Genomic DNA, 27,616 nt, shown 5'->3' with positions numbered 1-27,616 from the left:
ATGTGTGGGCATTCCCGTTTCGTCTTCTATTTACATTATGAGAAGAAGTAACATCTGAAATGACAATCGATTGAGGTGATGTATGGGCACTTTCCAGATATGAAGATGCAATCTTTAGATGGGAAAAATCTGCCTATCACTGAAATCTGTAATGTGTGGGCAAGTCAAATAGATTGTAGAAACCATTTATCTGGCCAAAAAAAATCACTGGATCTGGAAAACCATTAATTGTGATTGCTGATGTATGGGGCCCATAAGTTACTATTTCCAATCATAGACCTCATAAATAGTATAAAAATTATAAAATACCAAGAGTGTGTTGACAATTTGTTTACTATTGTCATGTCAACCTTTTAAAACCGTCTACATTTTTATCTATTGACCTTTTGCACCTGTCAGCGATATGAGGTCGACCTATCGAATGTCTATCTAGGGTTCATGCAAGTTGTGAAATTGCCATGAATCATATTAATTGTAAACTATTACTTTAATACAAAATCGTGTGGAGTTCCCAGAATATTTTAATAGGAATTGTAAAAAAAAAAATATACGTTCAACTGTAAATGTACCTTACTAGCAAAGCAAGATTCAATAATTAATAATGGGAACACAGAAGTATATTTAATAAGATATGATCACAGCGACTCAAGGACAATAGAACCGCTATAAAACTCCCTGCAGTGAAATTATAGAGGCTAAATATTAATGCAAACTATTATAATTAGTGATGAGCGGGTCCGGATCTCCGAGATCCGGATCCGCACGGACGTCCCGAATCCGGATCCAGGACGTCCGCGGACTCCCGCGCAGGCCCGGAGCCGAAATCGAGGCCCGACGTCACATTGGTGACGTCGGATTCTCGCGAGATCCGGATTACATAAAAGCCGGGACCCGCCGCCGCCATCTTCATTCTGTGGGGCGACGCAGAGCAGGCAGCAGTGCTGCCAGAGAGGGGGGTTTTATTTATTGCTCCGTGAGGGGGGTTTGCTGGAGCGTTGTGTGTGTCACTGTGCTGCTTGCTGCTAAAGAGCTGCAAGTACAGAGGGGGTTTAATCATTTTTATTGTGCTGCTAGAGAGTGATTTTTTTTTCTATATTGCTGTAGCCTGCTCATCTGTAATTTGTGTCACTGCTGCTGCTACAGAATACTACAGACAGAGGGGGGTTTATTGTACTGCCGCAGAGGGGGTTTTCTTTCTATATTGCTATAGCCTGCTCATCTCTAATTGTGTCACTGCTGCTGCTAGCCTGCTACAGAATACTACAGACAGAGGGGGGTTTAATAATTTTTATTGTGCTGCCAGAGAGGGTTTTTGTGCTGCCTGGCTACCTGTTATATGGTTGTAAACACCTACCAGGCAGTCACCTCTGTTGTTGCCAGTGCCACTACCTTGTACCTACCTCTCAGAGTATATAAAAAAAAATAAAAAAAAAATTAAAAATATATAAAAATATAAAAAAAAATAATTAAGTTGTTGTTGTTGCTGACACCACTGGCTGCCGTTAGATATCGCAGACTCAGTAATTAAATTTTTAACTGTGGTTTGCTGACGCCACTTGTTGTGTTACCTACCAGTGTATCCACTTTTGTATCTTGCTGCTGTTGTCACTGGCTAGTGACAACAACCAGCTGATATCTGGGTATCCAGTTTGCTGCCACCGCTGCCGTTACATATATCGCAGTAAATAACTCCGGTTTGCTGACGCCACTTGTTGTGTTACCTACCAGTGTATCCACAAAATAAATATTGTATCTTGCTGCTGTTGTCACTGGCTAGTGACAACCAGCTGATATCTGGGTATCCAGTTTGCTGCCACCGCTGCCGTTACATATATCGCAGTAAATAACTCCGGTTTGCTGACGCCACTTGTTGTGTTACCTACCAGTGTAACTATCCACAAAATAAATATTGTATCTTGCTGCTGTTGTCACTGGCTAGTGACAACCAGCTGATATCTGGGTATCCAGTTTGCTGCCACCGCTGCCGTTACATATATCGCAGTAAATAACTCCGGTTTGCTGACGCCACTTGTTGTGTTACCTACCAGTGTAACTATCCACAAAATAAATATTGTATCTTGCTGCTGTTGTCACTGGCTAGTGACAACCAGCTGATATCTGGGTATCCAGTTTGCTGCCACTGCTGCCGTTACATATATCGCAGTAAATAACTCCGGTTTGCTGACGCCACTTGTTGTGTTACCTACCAGTGTAACTATCCACAAAATAAATATTGTATCTTGCTGCTGTTGTCACTGGCTAGTGACAACAACCAGCTGATATCTGGGTATCCAGTTTGCTGCCACTGCTGCCGTTACATATATCGCAGTAAATAACTCCGGTTTGCTGACGCCACTTGTTGTGTTACCTACCAGTGTAACTATCCACAAAATAAATATTGTATCTTGCTGCTGTTGTCACTGGCTAGTGACAACCAGCTGATATCTGGGTATCCAGTTTTCTGCCACCGCTGCCGTTACATATATCGCAGTAAATAACTCCGGTTTGCTGACGCCACCTGTTGTGTTACCTACCAGTGTAACTATCCACAAAATAAATATTGTATCTTGCTGCTGTCGTCACTGGCTAGTGACAACAACCAGCTGATATCTGGGTATCCAGTTTGCTGCCACCGCTGCCGTTACATATATCGCAGTAAATAACTCCGGTTTGCTGACGCCACCTGTTGTGTTACCTACCAGTGTAACTATCCACAAAATAAATATTGTATCTTGCTGCTGTTGTCACTGGCTAGTGACAACAACCAGCTGATATCTGGGTATCCAGTTTGCTGCCACCGCTGCCGTTACATATATCGCAGTAAATAACTCCGGTTTGCTGACGCCACCTGTTGTGTTACCTACCAGTGTAACTATCCACAAAATAAATATTGTATCTTGCTGCTGTTGTCACTGGCTAGTGACAACAACCAGCTGATATCTGGGTATCCAGTTTGCTGCCACTGCTGCCGTTACATATATCGCAGTAAATAACTCCGGTTTGCTGACGCCACTTGTTGTGTTACCTACCAGTGTATCCACTTTTGTATCTTGCTGCTGTTGTCACTGGCTAGTGACAACAACCAGCTGATATCTGGGTATCCAGTTTGCTGCCACTGCTGCCGTTACATATATCGCAGTAAATAACTCCGGTTTGCTGACGCCACTTGTTGTGTTACCTACCAGTGTATCCACAAAATAAATATTGTATCTTGCTGCTGTTGTCACTGGCTAGTGACAACAACCAGCTGATATCTGGGTATCCAGTTTGCTGCCACTGCTGCCGTTACATATATCGCAGTAAATAACTCCGGTTTGCTGACGCCACTTGTTGTGTTACCTACCAGTGTAACTATCCACAAAATAAATATTGTATCTTGCTGCTGTTGTCACTGGCTAGTGACAACCAGCTGATATCTGGGTATCCAGTTTGCTGCCACCGCTGCCGTTACATATATCGCAGTAAATAACTCCGGTTTGCTGACGCCACCTGTTGTGTTACCTACCAGTGTAACTATCCACAAAATAAATATTGTATCTTGCTGCTGTTGTCACTGGCTAGTGACAACAACCAGCTGATATCTGGGTATCCAGTTTGCTGCCACTGCTGCCGTTACATATATCGCAGTAAATAACTCCGGTTTGCTGACGCCACTTGTTGTGTTACCTACCAGTGTATCCACAAAATAAATATTGTATCTTGCTGCTGTTGTCACTGGCTAGTGACAACAACCAGCTGATATCTGGGTATCCAGTTTGCTGCCACCGCTGCCGTTACATATATCGCAGTAAATAACTCCGGTTTGCTGACGCCACTTGTTGTGTTACCTACCAGTGTAACTATCCACAAAATAAATATTGTATCTTGCTGCTGTTGTCACTGGCTAGTGACAACAACCAGCTGATATCTCGGTATCCAGTTTGCTGCCACCGCTGCCTACCGTTAGATATCGCAGTACATAACTCTGGTTTGCTGACGCCACTTGTTGTGTTACTGATATATATCCACTTTTGTATCTTGCTGCTGTTGTCACTGGATAGTGACAACAACCAGCTGATATCTCGGTATCCAGTTTGCTGACACCGCTGCCTACCGTTAGATATCCAAAATATGGAGGATAAAAAAAAAGGAAAAGATGAGGAGCCACTTCGTCGTGCTTCTGAAGCTGATGCCACTAGTCATCATGACATAGGCGATGAAATGCCATCGACGTCGTCTGCCAAGGCCGATGCCCAGTGTCAAAGTAGAGGGCATGTAAAATCCAAAAAGCCAAAGTTGAGTAAAAGGCCCTTAAAAAGAAAAAGCAAATCATTGGAGGAGAAACTTAAAGTTGCCAGTGTGCCATTTACAACGCGGAGTGGCAAGGAACGGCTACGGCCATGGCCTATGTTCATGACTAGTGGCTCAGCTTCACAAGATGATCAAAGTCCTCCTCCTCCTCCTCCTCCTCCTCCTCCTCCTCCTTCTCCCACTTTAAAATTTAAGAGATTTAAGGTGTCACCAACAAAAATCCAGCAAACAACTCTGCCTTCCAAAGAAGACATGGTATCACAAATCCCAGTGGAGAGTCCAAGGGTGTTGGTGGTTGCGATGCCTGACCTTCCCATCACTGTACGGGAAGAGGATGCTCCTTTCAGCATTCGCAGCACACCCTCTGCATGTGCTGGAAGGATCACAGACAGTGCAGTTGCAGATGTCGATAATGAAGGTGTCAGTGTTGTACACCAGGAGGAGGATATTGATGAAGCTGGTGCTGAGGGAGAAATTGACGAGGAGGACGATGCTGATGCGGTTTGCTTAAATGAGGCACCGGGCAAGACAGTTGTTGTCCGTGAGATCCCAAAGGGCATCACCATGCCTGGACAGAAGACCAATAAATCCACCTCTTCGGTCTGGAATTATTTTTATCCCAAACCGTCCAACAATTGTTTTGCCATATGTAGCTTATGCAAAGCTCAAATAAGCAGGGGTAAGGACGTTTCCCACCTAGGGACATCCTCCCTTCTACGTCACTTGAAGAGCGTTCATAAGTTGCTGTTTAGTTCAGAAACTGTGGCTAAGAATGTACACAGTCCAGGGACAACTAAATCCCTTTGTCCTGTTGTGTCCACGTGCCCAACTACACCGCAAAGTCCCTCCTCGTCAATTTCTTCCTCAATGAGGATTGGGAGTAGTCCTATAGGCCATGTTACTTGCCTGACTGACTCCTCTCCTATCCGGGATTCTTCTGGGATCCTGCATTGCTACGCCTCCTACTGCTGCCGCTGCTGCTGTTGCTGCTGGGAGTCATTCATCATCCCGGAGGGGAAGTCGGAACACTTATTTCACTAAGCAATTGACTGTCCAACAGTCCTTTGCCATGAAAATGAAGTATGACAGCAGTCATCCAATGGCAAAGCGGGTAACTGAGGCCTTAGCAGATCTGATTGTATTAGATGTGCTTCCGGTGTCCATAACTGCTGGAGTAGGATTTAGACGATTGATGGACTTAGTGTGTCCCCGTTACAAAATACCGTCAAGATTCCACTTCGCTAGACAGGCGATACCGAAGCTGTACAGTAAAGTGCATAAAAGTGTTCTCAGTGCCCTGAAAAATGCGGTCATACCCACTGTCCACTTAACAACGGACAAGTGGAAAAGGGCAGACTAGGGATTACATGACCGTGACAGCCCACTGGGTAGATGAATCACCTTGTCCAGCAGCAACAACAGCAGCAGCACCAGTAGTAGGACCTGGGAAATGCCAGCTCCTTCCTAGGCAGGCTACGTTGTGTGTAACCGCTTTCCGTAAGAGGCACACCGCCGATAACCTCTTACAGAAACTGAGGGTAATCATTGGGCAATGGCTTACCCCTCTTAGACTCTCCTGGGGATTTGTGGTGTCAGACAATGCCTGCAATATCGTGCGGGCATTAAAGCAGGGCAAATTCCAGCATGTGCCCTGTTTTGCTCACACGATAAATTTGGTGGTCCAGAGTTTTCTAAGAGACAACAGAGCTGTGCAGGGGACTCTTTCGGTGGCCCGAAAAATTTGTGGCCACTTTCGTCATTCGGCGGCTGCATGCCAAAGACTGGAGCGGCAGCAAACACTGTTGAACCTGCCCCTCCATCAGCTGAAGCAAGAGGTCGTAACGCGGTGGAACTCAACCCTCTATATGCTTCAGAGGATGGAGGAGCAGCAAAGGGCCATTCAAGCCTATACATCCACCTATGACATAGGCAAAGGAGGGGGTATGCACCTGACTCAAGCACAGTGGAGAATGATTTCAGTGTTGTGCAAGATTCTCCAACCCTTCGAACTTGCCACACGTGAAGTCAGTTCAGACACTGCCAGCTTGAGTCAGGTCATTCCCCTCATCAGGCTTTTGCAGAAACAGTTGGAGAAAGTGAAGGAGGAGCTGAGACGGAGCGAGTCCTCTAAGCATGTGGGACTTGTGGATGAAGTCCTTCATACGCTTTGCCAGGATTCGAGGGTGGTACAAATGTTGAAATCAGAGGAGTACATTTTGGCCACCGTGCTCGATCCTCGGTTTAAAGCCTACGTGGTGTCACTCTTTCCGGCGGACACAAGCCTGCAGAAGTGCAAAGAACTGCTGGTTAGAAAACTGTCATCTTCTGAAGTGGAAAGTGACTCAGCAGCACCTTCTCCTTCATTTTCTCCAGCAACTGGTTCTGCAAGGAAACAACTGCGATTTCCTAAACCCCCCGCTGGTGGTGATAAAGGACCAAGTTTGGACATTTGGTCTGGGCTGAAGGACCTTCCAACAATTTCTGACATGTCTACTTCCACTGCCTATGATGCTATCACCATTGACAGAATGGTGGAGGATTATATGGGTGACAGCACCCAAGTAGGCATGTCAGAGAGTCCTTACCAGTACTGGCAGAAAAAAAAGGAAATTTGGAAGCCCCTGTACAAACTGGCTCTATATTACCTCAGTTGCCCTTCCTCCAGTGTGTACTCCGAAAGAGTTTTTAGTGCAGCTGGGAACCTTGTCAGCAATAAGCGTAGGAGGTTGCTTCCAAAAAATGTGGAGAAGATGATGTTCATAAAAATGAATTATCAATTCTACGAGAAAGACCAGCGTCCACAAAGTACACAGGAACCTGTGGTGGTGGATTCCAGCGGGGACGAATTAATACTCTGTGAGGGTGAGGAAGAACAAGATACTGATGGTGGTGAGGAATCGCTGGATGAGGATGAGGACGACCTTTTGCCTCTGTAGAGCCAGTTTGTGCAGGGACATATTAAATGGCAGCTTGTGATGTGGGGGCCCAAACGAACCAATCATTTCAGCCACAGTCGTGTGACAGACCCTGTGGCTGAAATGATTGGTTTGTTAAAGTGTGCGTGTCCTGTTTATACAACATAAGGGTGGGTGGGAGGGCCCAAGGACAATTCCATCTTGCACCTCTTTTTTGTCTTTTGAATAATGTGCTCTTTGGGGCCTAGTTTGGGTGGGAGTGCCGTAGGACAATTCCATCTTGCACCTCTTTTTTGTCTTTTGAATAATGTGCTCTTTGGGGCCTAGTTTGGGTGGGAGTGCCCTTGGACACTTCCATCTTGCACCTCTTTTTTGTCTTTTGAATAATGTGCTCTTTGGGGCCTAGTTTGGGTGGGAGTGCCGTAGGACAATTCCATCTTGCACCTCTTTTTTGTCTTTTGAATAATGTGCTCTTTGGGGCCTAGTTTGGGTGGGAGTGCCGTAGGACAATTCCATCTTGCACCTCTTTTTTGTCTTTTGAATAATGTGCTCTTTGGGGCCTAGTTTGGGTGGGAGTGCCCTTGGACACTTCCATCTTGCACCTCTTTTTTATCTTTTGAATAATGTGCTCTTTGGGGCCTAGTTTGGGTGGGAGTGCCGTAGGACAATTCCATCTTGCACCTCTTTTTTGTCTTTTGAATAATGTGCTCTTTGGGGCCTAGTTTGGGTGGGAGTGCCCTTGGACACTTCCATCTTGCACCTCTTTTTTGTCTTTTGAATAATGTGCTCTTTGGGGCCTAGTTTGGGTGGGAGTGCCCTTGGACACTTCCATCTTGCACCTCTTTTTTGTCTTTTGAATAATGTGCTCTTTGGGGCCTAGTTTGGGTGGGAGTGCCGTAGGACAATTCCATCTTGCACCTCTTTTTTGTCTTTTGAATGATGTGCTCTTTGGGGCCTAGTTTGGGTGGGAGGGCCCTTGGACAATTCCATCTTGCACCTCTTTTTTTCTTTTGAATAATGTGCTCTTTGGGGCCTAGTTTTTCTATCTGCCACTGCAGTGCCACTCCTAGATGGGCCACGTGTTTGTGCCGCCCATTTGTCTTGCTTATCATAGTCATCCAGCTACCTCGGTGCAACATTTTGGCCTAAAAACAATATTGTGAGGTGTGAGGTCTTCAGAATAGACTGTAAATGAGTGGAGAAGAAAGCTGATGGGGTTAATAATAGCATAGGAGCAAAAAAACACCTAAATTATGCAATGTTAACCATTTTTATGCTTTTTTCAAAAAAATCAGAACCCAAAACCCAAAACCTTTAGGGGGTGTTTTGGCAAAACCCATTAGAACCCAAAACCTGAAGGTAATCAGAACCCAAAACCCAAAACGCGAAAAAGTGTCCGGTGCACATCTCTAATTATAATAGCATCTCATGTTTAATGTGTTGCACTTCTATTTGTTCTCTGAAGACCTGCATTGTGCTGATCCAAGAGGTAAAAAATATATTACTTAAAATACAATTTTTATTAGTTTATATCCAAACATAAAATTCCATTTAATAATTTTGTAGCTATTATTTGCAGAGAGAATAGGGGCACCTGTTGACTTATTTCAAATTGCAAAGTTCTTGCTTTGTCATATGGCTTATTAAAAATACATCACTTTAGTCTTCAGAACCTTAAGTGTTTATTGCCCAAACCAACGTTCTAACATTGGAAATATGGTATTTATATATAAAAAGCACTACATCCTCATACTCCTAACAAATAATGATAATAATTTGACATTTCCACCCTTAAATAGACTGATTAGCTCTGTGAATCTGGCATTCTGAGCAGGCTATGGTTATAGGTGCCTACAAGAATGGGCGATCAGACTCGTGTGGATTTTTATGTCATCTACGCTTACAACAGAAGAGGTGGATCTGAGTTGTGATGAGGCGTGATCACATGCTAGGAATAGAAGTGGGCCGCTTAAATAAAAATATTTAATAAACAATAAGCAATAAATCCGCATAATAGCAAATCAATATAAAAAATACATACTGACATACACCATGAAACATGTAATATAAGTTCACATACTAGAAGTTCAGTTCCATGAGCATATCTTCTGTATCTAGTATATGGCAGGTGCGAGTGCCCTTAAACTACATTGACTAGTGGAAAACTATGGGGCCTAAGCTGTCACGCGATGCTTTCAACTGTGCATATGGGCGGATATACAATACACATTGTTTACATGCATACCTTCAGTAATCCTTTCAAACTCGGTTTCCGGCCCTTTTTAGCCCACATATCATCCATTTTAGTGCACGTACATGTAAATTATAAAACCTTACTTTCTCAGCAGGTCCCAAGTTACTATTTGCACCAGTTGGTTTAATTCAAGACACTTATATCTGTAAAGTTCACATGTAACCTATGCATATAAAGTGCAGGTAGAAATTGGAAAATGTTAAATTATTAAAGAGATTGCTGCCTATACCGCTAGAAAGTGAAGTTGGCCATACAATTACGCAATTTTGGTCGATTTTGCCCAATCAGGCCGAGAAATCTGGTAAAAGTGTGTTTGACATCCGATCTAATGCACATTCACCTTTCTATTAATAATCCGTATTAATGCTTCAGAAAGACAAACCAAACTATCACCAATACAATCCAATAAGAATTTACTTACATTCCAAAAGGCACATTTACATCTCTAATAATACATTCCATAATATAAAAGGGTGTTTTTAAAGTAGGTTTATCCAATTGCCATATTGTTGACTTCTCGGTAACTTGCTATCAACACAGGGTTGTTTACTTTTAAAGTCTCCTCTCTAGGAGAAGCCCGGAGAGGACTGTCAGCAGCACTTTGGGGGGGCAGGGCCTGATGTAGATGTTATCAAGCCCCTCCCCAGTACGGCAAATCCCACAATTCATGGGCCTTTGAGGAAGGGGGGCTAACTGACGTGATTTGCATCTTTAGCCCTTCCCCCGAAAAGCCCCGAATTGCAGGATTTAACACTGCCACAGGGGGTATCTGGGAGGGTTGCCCACCTTTCCAGGGGGGCCGGGAGGGGTACCCAATTTTCTGTAGCCTCCGAGCTATTCTGGTAGGGTAGGCAACTCTGTATAAACATGACTAGAATAACTGCATCGCTATGCAGCAAACATGTGATTTCAATATTAGATTATCCTTGTGACATTCACTGACTGCTGAGCAAGATCACAAATTAAAATGACTAAATTGAGAACTACCGTATTTATCGGCGTATAACACGCACAGGCGTATAACACGCACCTTCATTTTAAGAGGGGATTTCTAAATAAAAACTTTGAAGCAAAATAAGGATAATTGATTATCTGTAAAAAAAAAAAAAAAATCCACCTTGAATAACAGAAGCAGGGCAGCACAGTTAGCACCAGAAAACCTTCTCCTCCTCCAGGCTACAGCCAGCGCTTGGGAAGGCTGATGACGCTGCTGTAGCCAGGGAGGAAGGAGTCACTCTGCAGAGCAGGTCACTGGGAGGAGTCTTGAGCGTGCTGCTGCGAGGACCGGACGGTGCGCAGCAGCAGCAGAGGACCGGACGGTGCGCAGCAGCAGAGGACCGGACGGTGCGCAGCAGCAGCAGAGAACCGGACCGCGCGCTTGAAGAAGGTAGGCGCCGGGCTGGAGAGGAAAGCATTGGATGACATTACTGCCTGCATTACTGGTACTTAACATTATATCGGCGGATGACATTGCTTATATCGGCGTATAACACGCATATCGGCGTATAACACGCATACATCATTTTCCCCCTATTTTCAGGGGGAAAAAGTGCGTGTTATACGCCGATAAATACGGTATATATAACGTGGGAATCTGCGCAAAGTCAAGTTTTCCAATAGATATCCGTCCCATATAATGTCGTGCCAGCTCACTCCAATGAGGCTTGTCTCCGCCTCAACACATAGATACATGTAACAGAAGAAATGAGAAGGAGCGCACACATGATCACAGTGGAACCCGTACGGGGTGTGGTCGTCTGACGTATCGGATCTGCATCTGCTTGTCCGTCTCATGGCTGGTGTTTGGAGAAAGCCGCTTCTGCCACCTCCGTACGGGTTTCATTGGAGTGACGCCCTGGTCCCGTGTGCCGTAGAGTGGCGAATATCCTGCATACCGTTTGTTTCTTACCCACATGTATGTGAGCTTATGCGCTTTTTTTTAGTAAATCATTTTATACTGTGCTCATGTGTGCGCTCCTTCTCATTTCTTTTTTATATATATATATATATATATATATATATATATATATATATATATGAATAGAGGTGTGCGCTGTGTTAAAATACCACTCAGTGGCTATGTACATACAATGTAAAGTACAAAGAGAGCCAGAGTACCTGTGACTCACAGATTGTCCCACTTTGAGAGGCTATTTTTTATTGTGGACAGAAGATTATCACATTCGGCACTGTCAGTTACCTGTCATAGTATATTCCTGCCAACGTTTTGTTTTGGTCATTTGACAAATAGGTGGGCCAACAAATTACCCATAGCTATCGCTGTTGGCTACTGCATTTTTATACTAAGCTAGAGGACATACCTCCATTCAAATATTGTGTAGAAGACACATTACCATTTGATTGATTCATTGCCCCTGATGAAGTCCTAAGGGAGGAAACGTATCGGGCCGCGGATTTGAACTATATGTGGCAGCTATGAGAACATGAAAATGTGGATGAACTGTTATAAGCTGGAAAACTCCCAATAAATGTTTATTTGTTTTGACCTATTATTATTGATTTATTGTACTTTACATTGTATGTACATAGCCACTGAGTGGTATTTTAATGCAGCGCACCTCTATTCTTTTCTTCCATTTCCTTCGATGTGTGCCTTTATTAACAGCAAGGCACTATAGGGGTGCTGCTTTCCTAAGCGCATTGTTAGGGCCACTACACTTATATGCCTAATACACTGTCGCTGCAGTTGCCCCAAGCAACCCCCCTGATCATGCTAGGACCTATGCGTCTCAGCCTGTGCTGAGCCTCATTTCACCTGCATTTGCCATATAAAGGTGGTAACAAGGGGACATGGTCTATAGAGGAGACCTGGTCACGTCCCCCTTTAAAAACCTTAGCTGGGGTACGGGCAGGTTGGGAAACCCGATTTTGTCTGTGATGCATTTATTTTAATTTCATTACTTGGGCATACACCTACAGATTTATTGTCAGATCTGGCTGGTTAAAACTAAAATATGGTAAATTCTGAATGAGTTTTCAAGCAAATTGTCAAGTGTCATTTGCTCTCATCCGTAACCAGGGTTTTGTTCCAACTAGCCAGATCTGACAATAAATCTGTAGGTGTATGGCCAGCCACAAAAATTTTACCCCTGCCAAGCATAAGTGGGTTGCTAGTAACTACTACACCAACATTTCTTCAACTGAGAATAGTGCAAGAGAAACCCCACAAGTTACACAACCTCATACAATCCAAATCATTTCTGCATATTGTGATGCCAATATGAAGGCGCGCCTACTTTGTACTGATTAGTTACAGCTTTGCCTTCTTACATTCCCCGTCTATTCTTCTAGGTAGCTGTGTGATCTACATCTACTACTGTGTATGGCTATCAGCCCCTTTCTGTACTATTCCTTACATTTGTATCATTTAATTCTGCATATACATAAGATGTGCACACACACTGCACAGCAGGCACATGGTCTATACTGCAGACTGTGGAGCAAAAAGATGTTTGGGGCACTGAAAGCCCTGCCAGAGGCACATTATTCTCCTTAGCAAATTCACTTTAGGCTGAATCTGGCAGCCAGACGTAATCTGCAGCGTATTCCAAACACATTTGCAGGGTTGCCTCTAAATGAGGAATTGGCAGCAGCCTATGAAGAGGCTGTCAGAGCTGCTTCTTATTAAAATGTCATGCAGGTCAGTACTGATTGTTGGCTCTTGTTTGCACCTGTCTTAGGTGCACATTGGCAAGGATGTGGATGCTTGTCTCCATGGGATGTGAGTATCTTTCCTGGATGCTTAGCTCTTGTTTTTTAACTATGTACCCTTCAAAGTCACGCATCTGCAACTTTTAATTAAAGCTCAAGGCTTTTAGCTTAGGCAGAATTGAATGGCAGGTCAGCACAAATTGAGAATCATTGCTCAGTAGTTACATGGATCATTTTGTATAGGATCGTATAATGTATGCTGTTGTGGTGTGTACCTCGTGACCGTTGCATGGACACATGTAATGACCTGCAAGAAGCACGGGGCCATTGCAGGTCATAGGACGTTCAGATCTGTGATGTTAACAAATCCCCCCATCCCCTCCTCATTTATTACATTTTACTTTCTCTTTTATTTCCTATGGAATTGCTAAAAATTCAGTTAAATTTAAACATTTGAACCGGCTCACATTTTATATCAATTTAAGGTACTTGTTTCCTAGCAGGGAGCCCACTAAGCTATTTGCTTAGTGGACTATTCTGCGTAGTGACATCACATCGCATTGCATGGCTTTTTGTGCCTTGCGATGTGTGCAATGCGATCACAGTAGTTAATTAAGTTAATTTATTCACTGCACCCTGAGTGAAATCCCATCGCACATCGCTTGAGATGTGAGATGAGATGAGATGTGAGATGCAGTCTCAGTAGTTCATATGGTAAAACACCTAAAACCGCACCACTTTCCACATCACCCGGAAGCGTGGCGAGTGGCGGCGAAACGCGTCCTCCGACCTGTTCATACCCCCACTATCCACGTCGGCGTGGAGTTGATTTTATATAGTGTGGCGAGCACAGCGAGGTGAGCGTACGCGGGGCTCGCCACACTATATAACATCATCTCCACGCCGGCGTGGATAGTGGGGGTATGAAAAGGTCGGAGGACGCGTTCCGCTGCGCTCGCCATGCTTCTGGGTGACGTGGAGAGTGGTGGTGTTTTACCATATGGTAACTATTGTGATCGCATATCTTACATCTCATCTAACATCTCATCTCATCTCACATCTCATGCCACAAAAAAGGTCCATGCGATGCGATTTCACTCAGGGTGCAGTGAATAAATTAACTAAATTAACTACTGAGCGTACGTAGGAAATCTGGGCGCTCTGCTAGGAAACAAGTACTTTAAGGGGACTGTGCCAAAAACCATAACACATGTTTATTAAACTATGATCATTTAAGATACAATTGAAAGGTGCAATGAGATGCGCACTCCCGCACAAATCCCATCGCACAGCTTAAAAGTATGTGCTGCACATACTTTTTGTTCTAGATTGCAACTCATTGCATTGCAAAACGTATGCGATGCGATTGTACTGTGTATGGGCACCTTTAGACATACAGGGTTGAAGCCACCAATGACTTGTTCAATTGGTATTAAAGGAAAAATTAGAAGGAATCCTTGTGATATGTAATTTGTAACATATAAATTACTTATCTAGGTCGCTTCAGATAGCAGCAGCTGGGGAAAAACGCAATGCACAGTCAAATAGTAAAAGATACATCAAGAACAAAGGTTGTTGTCGATTGTTGTGATGGTTCAGTCACCATAATACGGTGTCCTGATATACCTATGCATGTATTACAATAGCTAATCAGTCTCAATATGTGTCACTGTTATATATATCCTATATACTAGGGATATAGTCGCTGGGTCGACCCTATGAAGGTCAAAATACATTAGGTTGACATGGCTTAGGTTGACAACTGAAATAGGTCGACATGGCTATGGTCGACTGGGTCAGAAGGTGGACACAAGCATTAGGCCGGCAATGAGAAGGTCAACCATCAAAAGGTCAACAAGAGTTTTTCACCTTTTTTTTTTTTTAGCCAACTTGTGTCGACGGGTGGTAATTCATACCCTACCATCCACTATGGCATCGTGGGAGAATATAATACACGGTGCTCATTTTGACTTTGTCGACATTTGGGACAATAAACGTGATGTCAACCTTTTGACTTTTGACCTTCCAAATGTCAACCTGGTGTACCCCAGTGGCGCTATTCAGATTTAAATGAATACTTCCCGAAGAAGATTCTCCTTTTTGGGAGTTCTTATTGTGATTGTTGAGACTTAAAATAAAAGCATATAGTGCAATATTGTCCATACATAAATGGCAATTTTTATTTCTCCAATCGCACTCGCATTTGGTAATACTTATTGTGCATACATATTCCTTTGAAATTACATCTTCTCTCTAATCCTCTTGAATTCTTAGATCTCAAAGTTTGGTAGCATAGTGCAATATCTTATTTTGAATAAACAGATTTATTACACAATTAAACTCACATGTAAACAGATATAAAAAGCATATCCCCCATTCCAGTTACATCCAGGGTAATTCATCTGTAGGGTAGGAAGTCTGGATTCCAGGTTCCACCCTTCTGATGTCCGCTGGAATAGTAAATCGTATGCCTGAACGCGAATTTTGGACAAAGTTCAGGAGCATAAGATTTACTGCTTTGCAATTTGAGAATTCGGTGAATAGTGATCCATGCTGAATAAGCCCAACGTTCTCCCCATAATTACTTCAGCAGGTTCTCTGTTATTCATTTCCTTTATATAAATGTATTTTTCGGATTCTATGGATTCCTCCCTCAAGCCAAAAATATACTAATAGGTTAATTGTCTCCCAACAAAATTAACCCTTGAATGAATGTGTGTGTGTGTGTGTGTGTGTACATGTGGTAGGAAATATAGATTGTAAGCTCCACTAGGGCAGGGGCTACAGAATATGTGTGCACTATATAAATAACTGTTAATTTTACTATACTCCTCATAATCATTGCTGCAGTCATGCCACACAATCTCTCTCTGCACGCCAGGTCTGTGATACTGAGTTAGCGTAGGATGTCTTTTTTGTTTTTCTCTAAACCAGTGGTTCTCAACCTTGGTCCTCAGGACCCCCCAACAGTTTGCATTTTCCAGGTCTCCCTGCAGGTGCATAGTAGACGGCCGGGCTGTGGGGGGTCACTGACAGGCCAGCTAGTACAGGTGGCGGACGTGCCAGTGCAGGGAAGATCTGGGTCCCGTCACACTTGTCCCCCTTGATCCCTCCTGTAGCCGGCCCTGGTTCTAAAGGCCACTGCCCTAGAAAATCCCATTAGACTACAATGATTAATCTAATATGTGAGACACTTATAGCTGTGTGCAACTCAGTCACAGAATCTGTATTCCATTTTCTACAATGCACATGTATACACTATTTTATATCAAATTAATAAGCACAGTCTCCTGGTGTGTCCTAGCTGCATTGCGCTGTGTCTAGGACATATTTCCTTCCAAAAAGATGTCTGGCGCTAGTGGAGTTTCAATGGACCCGCCCGCTCCATTACGCCAATCGTCTCTTGCTGCATTAAGGCTATATATTTGAGGACGTATCTGTACGTTACAAATCTAGTCACTTTGTTCATCCCTAATATTAGTAATCTATTCAATTCCTCATTCACTACAGACTCCTATACTGGATTAAGAAAAACAAAAATGGGGGCCTTTTACCTGAGACTCCCTGTAATTAGACTTTATAACAATCTCAAGACAACACTTTCCCTTTAAACTCCCTCATGCACCCTCTCCATATATTAGCCCTGTGACCGTGGAATAAGATTTTGTCCTTCTTTCTTCCTTCTGCCTTACAATTTGCCCTTTTGATCCCATTAACTGCAATCTCATTTGCAATCACTCACCAACTCTGATTTATCATTGAACAGAAATATTTAACCTTTCCTCATCTGGAGTTTTTCCATCTACTTTTAAGCATACATTGATTACTCCTATCTAAATATAAAATCTCCAGATAAATTTTCTCCATCAGACTACTACCATGTTTCCAACCTTTCCTATCATCATTTCACGCTACATACCCCATATCAATCCACAGAAGGGTTTTACACTGCGCATGATCCATAGTCAAGCATATGCAACTTTGATCAACTAAGGGTAACTTAAAGTGCTATGCATCCACATGACATATTCAAATGAAAAATAGTGGGGTATGCCTAGGGCGTGAGGAGCACAAAGTGGCCTTGCATCGGCACCTGCACCATTGGCAGTTGTATGTGATGTCGCCAGACCGCTGCTCTGTAGTACATACTGCTGGGCTGTCATGAACAGTAATGGTGCCCACACATGGTGAGATGTGTGTTAGGTGTGAATTGAGCCATATTATTTGTTCTATGCGATTTGGACTGTACACATGGTTCTATTTGAACTACATACGATTTTGACACTACAATAGTCATTTAAGAGGGTGCATGCGATCTAGTTCAGAAATACTGTACCTCCCTGCATATACTATTTTGCCGTGCGATATTAATTACGCATCACAAAGGCAAATTAACTTAAAAGATCAAATTGTACGTGTGTGAGCGCCATTAGTGTGATCAGAGTTATATAACAGTTAGAAGTAAATGTATATGCTTTCTATTATTATTATATATATTTTTTTTTTTGTTTCTTTACTTGCGAGTTAGTAAAAACCTTTTTTGATGTGAATTTATTGAAACTATTTACTACATAATACCTCAAACCATTGGTAACTTTTGGTTCCACAATGGTCATTTTTTTGTATGTTGTAGATTTAATTTTCTAAACAAGAAATCAAAGCAAGTATCTTCTTTTTATTGTTTATATTGATGGTCTATTTACATATTGTGATTATATGACTCTAGGAGGTATAGAAAGTCAAGCGTTTGGTCTGTTATCAGAGGCACGTCTGTCCCCGAAGCTAGGGTTTAAAGAATTGTATTTGTCTTCTGCATCCACAGGGACCAAATAAGTGAGGAGTGTGTCAAGGAATTGATCTTTGTTGTTAATTAAGCTAGACCTTTTGTCCTGGAAATGTCAGGGTTTTGTTGTGTACATACTCCAGCGCTGCTGGTGTGTGAAATGAGATGGCAAACAGAAGCTTGCACAATGGGAGCTGCTTTGTCTATGGGAGAGTGTTAGACCAATACAGATTAAAGCAAATGCTCATAGAATAGTCCTCACGGGTACTCCAAGTTTGACAGGTCAGAATCTGCCTTCACCTTTTGGGGTGTCTCGGTGTGTTGTGGTGACATCTTATTGACTGTGTTGCTGTGATTATATCAGTGAAGGTTTTCAGATGCTGCATTGTGAGGTTAGGAGGATTCCCAGATCAATCCAATGTTAATCAGCAACGATAACCTACAGTATGGCATATTTGTTTAACATAATAATAATAATACAATATTACAACCTTTTTTATTTGTTTATTTTACTGAGGCTAGGCATGACCTATGTGTCCCAATTTGTGTATGTATACAACAGGCTACCATGTGTCACATGACTCCTTTAGAAATTGTGCAAATTGTACTACGTTATTGTGAGTGGAAATTATAGCCATCAAGATCAATTTTTGTGGACAGCATTATAAACAAATTAAATTATATTGTTTCCCTGTTTTATATATTATATTATACATTTTTATTACAGAATATTCATACCCTTTTCGACAGTGGTATTATGGAAATGCTTGTAACCTTTACAGATATTGGAAACTAGTGTCTATCGGTTTTGGAGACTAGTGTCCTCGCAAACAATCAACTTAAGATCACCCAGTTAAAATCTTTCAGAATGATTCAGTGATTAAAAAAAATGCCAATTTTAACTTAAAACATTATTATAGAAGAAATTAAAAACTTTGCAACATATCCAATATTGTACAACTGTTACAGAATCCTAATTTTGCACTTAATCCTGCTTACAGAATCACAGTTACATGTCACATGTATGTATGTATGTATGTGTGTGCATATAGAGATATATATATATATATATATATATATATATATATATATATATATATATATATATATATATATATATATATATATATATATATATATATCTGTACATATAGTGTGTGTGTTTTGGGGGGGACTATCAACTTGTGATCTCCATGAACAAGCCCTCTATAGAGACCTTTATGAGGTTAGTAAGAAAGAAGGTAATGTCATAAATTGATGGTTCTAAGATACAAAGATCCAGTTTATCCCACGAAGAGATACATGCATTACGCTCACTTAAAGGCTGGGGTTTGGTGGTTTTGGATCATACTGCATATATTAGTGAGGTCTTCCATCTATTATCAGATTTAATTTGTTACAAGAGATTGTCTTTTGATCGGACTGAGAGTTAGAAGAAAAAGAGAAACTTAATTATCTAATTTGGGTTGTCTAACTGCTGGATAGATCAGGATACCACTGCTTTCCTCACTCGGGAGTATCCACAGATACTCCTGATTTTATGTTGTACCCAAAATTCATAAATCTTTGACTGTTCCCCCAGAAGACTGATCATTTCTTCTATTGGTACACTTTGTCAGCAAATCTCCCAGTATGTAGATTTTTATCTACAGTCTCTGGTTCAGAACACCCCATACTGTTTGAGAGATACCATACATTTCTTTACAAAGTTATTGACTTTTGGTCCACCACCCACTGGTTGTCTACTGGTAACGATGGACTTTGCCAGTTATTGCTCATAGATGTCATTCTTCACTAAAAAATAAAATAATTTTTATTTACAGTTAAAAGTTACAGCAATGGGGTCGAACATGGCCCCATCCTATGCTAATTTGTTTGTTTCAATATGAAAGTGAGTTTATTATGATGATTGAGACATTTTCTAAGTATATAGTTATGTAAGTACGCTATATCAATGATTTATTTTATTTTGTACAGAGGAACTGCTTTGTGATTTTGTTAATTCACTTAACTCCCTCCCTGGTTCCATCAGGATTACCCACACACTGATTGATAAGCACATCACATTTTTGGATGTGGCTATACCTATAGTTGGCATTGTATTTGTTTAAAAAGTCGATTGACTAAAATAGCTTGAATCAATTCACACCAAGAACACCTAATTAAGTATCTGGAAGGTATGGAACAATGCTTCATAGATCGTGGTTACGATGCAAGTGATGTATATGCAGCCAATTCAAAATGTCTGGCGTTGAAGAGTAAGGATTTATTTAAACCCTGTATTAAACATACGGCTGATTTTTACTAATACAGGTACCTACTCTATTGATCCCATGCATTGAGGAGATCTGTTTTGGATCATTGGTACATCTTATGATCTGAACCCATCATTGGGGGGATGCTTCAAAACACTTCTTTATTCTGTCATGAGTACTAGAGTGGATCAAAAGAAAACCAGGCTTGAACTGATGAAGGGTTCCTTTAGCCTTATAGTAACGTTGATGGTGTAGCCGGCAGCATCCCCACACTGGATGTACCTATAAATTGAATGGATTGTACAACCAAATATGTGGTCTACATCATTGTATGTCCATGTAAAAAAAATGTATGTGGGGAAGACAAATACGCATGCTCAAGGAGCATATACACACATATTTTCACTCCTATTAATGCCCATTCTACAGCCTGCACTTGACTAATGTATAGAGGATACAAAAAGAAACACATTAAATCTTAATAGATCGCTTACTGTATGTGCACACAGTGTCTCCTTAGAAAAAGAAATGAAGATTGTGTTACAGTTATACATGGTGTACATGTCAACATGTCCGGACAACCTTTTTCCTTTCGACACTTTGCCTGCCTCAACCTTTTGACCATGTTGACCTTTTTGCTATGTTGATCTTTTGCCTGTCGACCTATTGACTATCAACCTATTGACTGTCAACCTGTCGACACTGTTGACCTAATGACCTTTCAGCAAACAGTGATCATTGAGCCAATTCGCCAAAGAACAGCCCTGTTCACCGAAAAAAATGGTGAATCAAGAGCATTGAATACTGCCCATAGTGATAAACTATCAAAGACCTATTAAATTCTGCTTTCAGCGTATTAATGAAAAGGAAAGTAGTTTGGTTTATAGTAATCACAGGTCAGATTAAGGTCATATGAAAGTTACCGAATGACCGATCAGAAGTGCATTGTGTAGTCAGAAATAACCATTGTGAAATTACCTTTCAGTTAAAATCCAAACTGCAACATTGGACTAGTCTGGATGCTTATACTGATGGTAGGGAGTTCTACCTAAAGTCCAGTATCCTCCGTAAAACGGGGTACATTTAAGGCATATATGTTCAGTTCCGACATTCAAAATTCCTCTGATATTATTCATAGTGAAGGGCAAAAAGTGTAATACATTCTCCAAGTAACATGTAAAATAAAGATATATGTTTTTGGAAATAATTCCTTCCTCCGAATTACTTCAGTGCCACTAATATCTATTTGTTGCCATTTACAGAATGTTATGCAACAAAATGTTATTTTCCCTTTCATGGTGTTATACATATTGACGTAGTACTATTTATAGTATAGCAAGAAAATATTTTGGGTATGCCATGATACAATTGTGTAGAATTGCTTATTTTCCTCAAATTTTTATAACTAAAAGTAAAATAGTTTTTCTTATTTATATAAGCGTTTTCTCCTTTATATAACGGCCCTATATAATGTGGGAAGAAGCGTTTAGCTGAATCGCAGCCAGCTGGCAATTTCCAGATTTATAAATAATGATTGCCTCTGGGGGTTTCTTGTTAATGGGATTCATTTATGACTTGTGTGTCCCTATTTGTTTTGTCCCTAGTTACAATGCAGCAAGTTGCCAGAACTGTGGCGAAAGTGGAACTGTCCGACCATGTCTGTGATGTAGTCTTTGCACTCTTTGACTGTGATGGTGAGTGTCCATTATAATCATTTATATTTATTCATTTCCTCTAACTTCCAAATCTGTTTTCAGTTGTACAACGGGGAAACAAATGTAACCATGTGTGTGAAAATAGGACCACATGTAAGACCTGCTTTATTATGATGTACTCTAAGGGAACCAGACCTCAGGACAATTTGTGAATTGTTACAGTACTTTATTTTTGGTTGCTGTGGTTCTGTGATATACCTTACTGTAATAATATAAGATTTGCCTTGCCTGCTGACTTTCTGAATATCCAGCTGTGTGGTTAAATATAATTATGTTGCTGCATAATAACTTCCCAACATGTCTGGTGAGAAGTTCTGGATAGGGAACAAGTCTGCACCACAAAGGGAATGTGTCCATGTTGCATTGGGACATACTGCATCTAGTGCTGAAAAGTGATGACCTGCCACACTTATAATGTGTGTGCAGCAGCCATGACAAACATCCCCAACTGTTGAAATGATATTCTATGGGGTCAAGTAAATGGCCTGAGGTGGGGGAACACCTCTCCCTCTGCCATCTAATTGCCCCCCCTTCCCTCCCTTCTATAATACCCCTTTCACACCAGAAAATGCAGGGACCGACCCAGGAATATGGCCCTGGGATCATGCCGGGCCATTCCCGGGTTGACCCCTTTCACACCAGAAAAGTGTCCCTGCATATATATATAGGAATTTGGTTGTAGTGCTGCGCTCTGTCACTAAGATTCTACAAATGGGTAAAATAAAGGATTTTATTGTGCAAAAAAGCTGTATATAACAATTGCTCTTTTCAATAACAATGTCCAGTCACTTGAGACTGGAGGATATGTATTCCTTCAAGGACAATTAATCTATACAGAATAAAAATAAAGCAAATAAAACATATATAAAGAAAAAATAGTGGTAGAAACAATGGAAAATAGTGTCACTGCTCGAGAAGTGTTATTGATTGACCGACAGTAAGGATGATAATGGTGAAAAAAGGTTTTGCAAATTAATGCTGGTTGCGTTGATCTGCTCAATTAATTGCGTGGTGTGTGCCCGCTCATCTAGCAAATCTGCCAGATTGGTCCATATAGCAAAAAAACAGTGGATTTGAATAATGAGTTCAGCGGCGTCCCGCTATTTGTAATCCTTATGTGCTGATTAAATGTTCTAGGTACCTTAATTCGTGTTCGGGAACGGTGGTACCCAGCAGCAAGACTCTATTTATGGGATTAACAGACATCAGGAACAATAGGCAAGAAAGAGCGAATGAGGCATTTCTCCCCCTATTAACTGACAATCCACCACCCAGCGTGAATACCTTCTGTGACACGTTCCTCAGACTAGAAAAACTAATTTCCAAAGAAACAAGACTATGGTGGGAGACACAGACATTAAAGTTGTACGAACAGAATAACATTATACCAAAAGGCTTACAAATTAAAAAAACACCAACACATGACGCAAATGATACATGCTTCATGGACAAATGGAACGGCATACTTAAAGATTGTTCATTTTCACTGATGAAATTAATCATTGAAAACAACGCAATTAAACTAGACACCACCGAAAAAGAAATAGACAAACTAGACCAAGACTTGACACCATTTAAAGAGGAAAAGGAATTTATTACACTATCAGACCTCACCAAAGAAAGACTGTTACAAAGAGAGAAACAACTGATTGAAACCAAAAAGAAAAAATTCATTAGGGATAAATTTGGCATAAAAACACACAAAAAAACAAAAAAACCTCAAACATCAACAAAAACTGTTGCTTATAAACAGAACAAACCAACACGTAGCCCAGTATATAAACGGTTGAAATTAACATACCAGCAATATATGACCAAAATACACACAAAACCAGACTTCTTGAATTCAGCTGCGAACAGCACACACGACAGTCTTAACTCCACTCTGGGTGACACCTCCTTCTCAGTTCACGAGATAGAGGAAGACACATCGGGGGGAGAATCCAACTACGCCAACATAGCCAGACTATCAATCAGGAAAGGGTGGGAAAATAGCCTCCTGGGCGACATAAGCATATCAAGCACCCCGACCACATTAAATACAATAACAGCAACAGAAGGCACTGAAATATGTGTTACCCCAGAGCCAACACTTTTTTTAGACGTACGTCACACCAGACACGACAAAAACAAGATGGAGAAAGTAAGGCCCACAACAAAGAAAACCAACACAAAAAGACCAGACGAGGGTGCAGGGGAGGGGAAAACAAGAAAGACAACAAGAAAAATAAAGAGAACAGGGAGATAGGAAAAGGGATATTTAATCTGAGCAACCATGAATTGACACAAGAACACAAACAAATTTTGGACAAAGGACTTAAATTCGCACCGACTAATAAAATTGACAAATTTCAAACATATCTTGACCTACATAACTTCGCCAGAAAACTCACTTTAAAAAAATACTTCAGCAACATAGTACCAGTGGAAATTAGGAATGAAACAGCACTATCAAAATACAAACATACAGGATTAAAACCTGCTTCCCAATTTTACCCAAGTCACATGAAAGGACCACAAATAGATGCCTTCATAAAAATGGTAGAACATGACATTGAAGGCATTACACATAAACCATCCAAAAAGAACATCACTAACAAGGAAGAAAAAGCACTAAGAGACCTACAAAACAATAAACAAATAATTGTGAAACCAGCGGATAAGGGGGGAGGGACGGTGATCCTTAACAAACAGGATTACCTAGATGAAGCACACCGCATCCTCAATGACAATACCACATACATGATACTCAAAACCGACCCCACATCAAAATTCAAGGCAGAATTAGAGAAACATCTCAAAACAGGCAGCGAATTAGGAATCATTAACGCACAAGAACACAAATTCATACAAATCCAAAATCCCGTGATACCTGTATTCTACTATTTGCCCAAAATCCATAAAAACCCCAACAAACCACCTGGCAGGCCAATTATATCCGGAATCAACTCACTTACATCCAACCTCTCCCGTTACATTGATACCTTCCTACAACCATACGTGCAAAAACAAAAATCATACATACGGGACACAACACACATACTCAACCATCTACACAACCAGACATGGGAAGAAGACTTCTGGCTAGTCACTTCCGATGTAACTTCACTGTACAGTATAATAGATCACGAACAAGGCACCAACAGCATTAAATATCACTTAGATCAAGACACAACAATTCCACCCGAACAAATACAATTCATTTTGGACAGTATCACATTCATCCTGAAACATAATTATGTCTGGTTTGAAAACCAATTCTACATTCAGACGACAGGGACCGCGATGGGCACGAGATTTGCCCCTGGGTACGCTAATCTATTCATGAGTTGGTGGGAGGACCACCACATATGGGTGGAGGGCGGGCCAGGGGCAAATCTCGTGCTATGGAAGCGCTACATAGACGACGTTCTGTTCATATGGAAAGGAGACGAGACATCCCTACAGAATTTTTTACAATACATAAACCACAACAACAATAATCTGATATTCACCAGCAATTACAGTAAAATAGAAGTAGAGTTTCTAGATCTCAAAATATTCATAGAAGACAATAAAATACACACCAACACATACAAAAAATCCGTAGACGTTAACAGTTTCATATTATCCAGCAGCTGGCATCACCCAAATTGGTTACAATCAATCCCAAAAAGTCAGTTCATAAGAATAAAACGCAATTGCACCAAAAACTCAGATTTCATAGAACAAAGCAATAATATGATAACACAATTCACAGAAAAAGAATACAAACTGACCGACCTACAAAAAGCACGTAGAGACATAGAGAGAGTAGACAGAACCGACCTCCTAAAATACAAAGAAAAAAAGAATGAAATATACCAAGAAACACCCTTCATTACTCAATACTCACAAGAATCCAAACAACTCCAAAATATAATAAAAAAACATTGGCCACTATTATTACAGGATGAGACACTTTCAGACATTCTTCCAGAAAAACCAAAAATAGTATATAGGAAAGCTCCAGACATCAAACAAAAATTAATCAACAATCACATTCCCCCCAAAAAACAAATACAGCAAACTTTAACAAACAAACCCAACAAAGGCTTCTTTTATTGTGGGACATGTATGGGATGCACTAATCAAAACCAAAGAACAACCCAACCAGTTACAACTTATACATCAACATCAACTCAAGAAACACATAAAATCAAAAACAGAATCACATGCAGCAGCAAGGGGGTGATATATTTACTACAATGCGGGTGCAAAAAACAATACGTGGGCCGCACTACAAGACCCCTAAAAACAAGAATCAGCGAACATATCAGAAATATCACCAAAAAGAATGAGGAACACAACCTATCCAAGCACTTTTCAGATTACCACAACGGCGACCCAAGATCGCTGACATTTATAGGCATTGCAGAAGTTCACAATAACTGGAGGGGAGGGGACTTCACACATAAAATAAACAAACTTGAACTCAAATACATGTATGAGTTAAAAACACTAAAACCGCGGGGATTGAACCTTGACAATGAGGTAAAAGCAATAATAGGGAAAAAATGACACACATATAGCAGCTAAAAGGGATGACCCCAAAGCAGACAGACTATAATGGAATTGACAAATTAGATACCCATGCAAGTTGGGAATATTCCCCAACAGACAGACAACAATTTTTTATGACGAACTAACAATCATGACAGTTGGGAGGGAGACCCCCCAACAGACAGAAACTCAATTTATTAAATTCTAGTTACGAGGGAGACCCCCTAACAGACAGAAACAGACAGAAACATACTTGACCAAGCAAACCTAGAAAATAAATGGGTGACAATCCACAACACCATTTTTTAAAATTAATAAATACCATTACAGCAATAATTACTAATCCATATACTAATAAAAATCATAGTAGCTCCAATATAATAGGAATTACTGTGTAAACTAAAACACTCAATTTATAATTAACAAATTACCTTTAAGAAGTATTACTCTGTTTACTAATTAGATGTATAAACACAGGGCTTACTAATAACCTGTTTATTTTCAACAATGAAACAATAGCTTGAATAAATAAGTGACAATGTAATTACCAGAACAGTTATTATCAACAAGACAATTAACCAATTAGCAGTGAACTACGTATTTGACTGCAGACTGACACATGCAGGCATTGGCCCAATCAGCAATTGAACAACCAAGCCAATCAAAAAATAGATGTGCAAAATGGAGGGACATTTAAACCCAGAGACACAGCAAACCTAGTATCTCCCTAGAAGAAGGCAACAACTGCCGAAACGCGTTGGAGGTACATACAGACTTTAATTAACCCTGCAGAGAGAGAACCACAGCGGAGGACCGACATCCGACATCTAACACCATCACCAACAGCCAGCAGCCAGCGAGCGCACACGCTGCTGTGCCAGCAGAAACCACAGCAAGAACTGACAGGAGCGGGTGTAACGGCAGCGGTGAGTATAAGTGAGAGGGAGAGCGGGTAGCAGCGGTGAGGTCCTGTATCTGCGAGTAACGGTCACCGCGACGGAGCTATACGGCATCCTGACACGGTGAGCCGTACTCACCAACACAGACGGGCAGCAACCTCAGTACATCCCGTGTCCCGGTTAGCGGTGCATCGCACTCAGCTACCGGTGACGAGCGGGAGACAGAGTCAGCTTCACCCATCCGGGACCCCCACTCCCCAAACCACCTCCACAGGTACCACCGTTCCCGAACACGAATTAAGGTACCTAGAA

General features: G+C 41.3%; 1 protein-coding gene across 2 annotated transcripts in view; it reads left to right on the top strand.

Moving 5' to 3' along the window:
* MICU1 (mitochondrial calcium uptake 1) overlaps positions 1 to 27,616 on the top strand; it is a 235,671-nt gene that overhangs the window by 191,957 nt on the left and 16,098 nt on the right. For both annotated transcript variants that reach the window (XM_083148442.1, XM_083148443.1), the window contains one exon: positions 21,774 to 21,863. In XM_083148442.1, coding sequence (XP_083004568.1) covers positions 21,774 to 21,863 — 90 coding nt within the window. The remainder of the gene's footprint in view (positions 1 to 21,773; positions 21,864 to 27,616) is intronic.

The sequence above is a fragment of the Crinia signifera genome, chromosome 6 (assembly GCF_055691185.1).
Source record: "Crinia signifera chromosome 6, ASM5569118v1, whole genome shotgun sequence".
In the NCBI taxonomy this organism is placed as follows: domain Eukaryota; kingdom Metazoa; phylum Chordata; class Amphibia; order Anura; family Myobatrachidae; genus Crinia; species Crinia signifera.
This window is presented reverse-complemented; position numbering and strand designations above follow the sequence as displayed.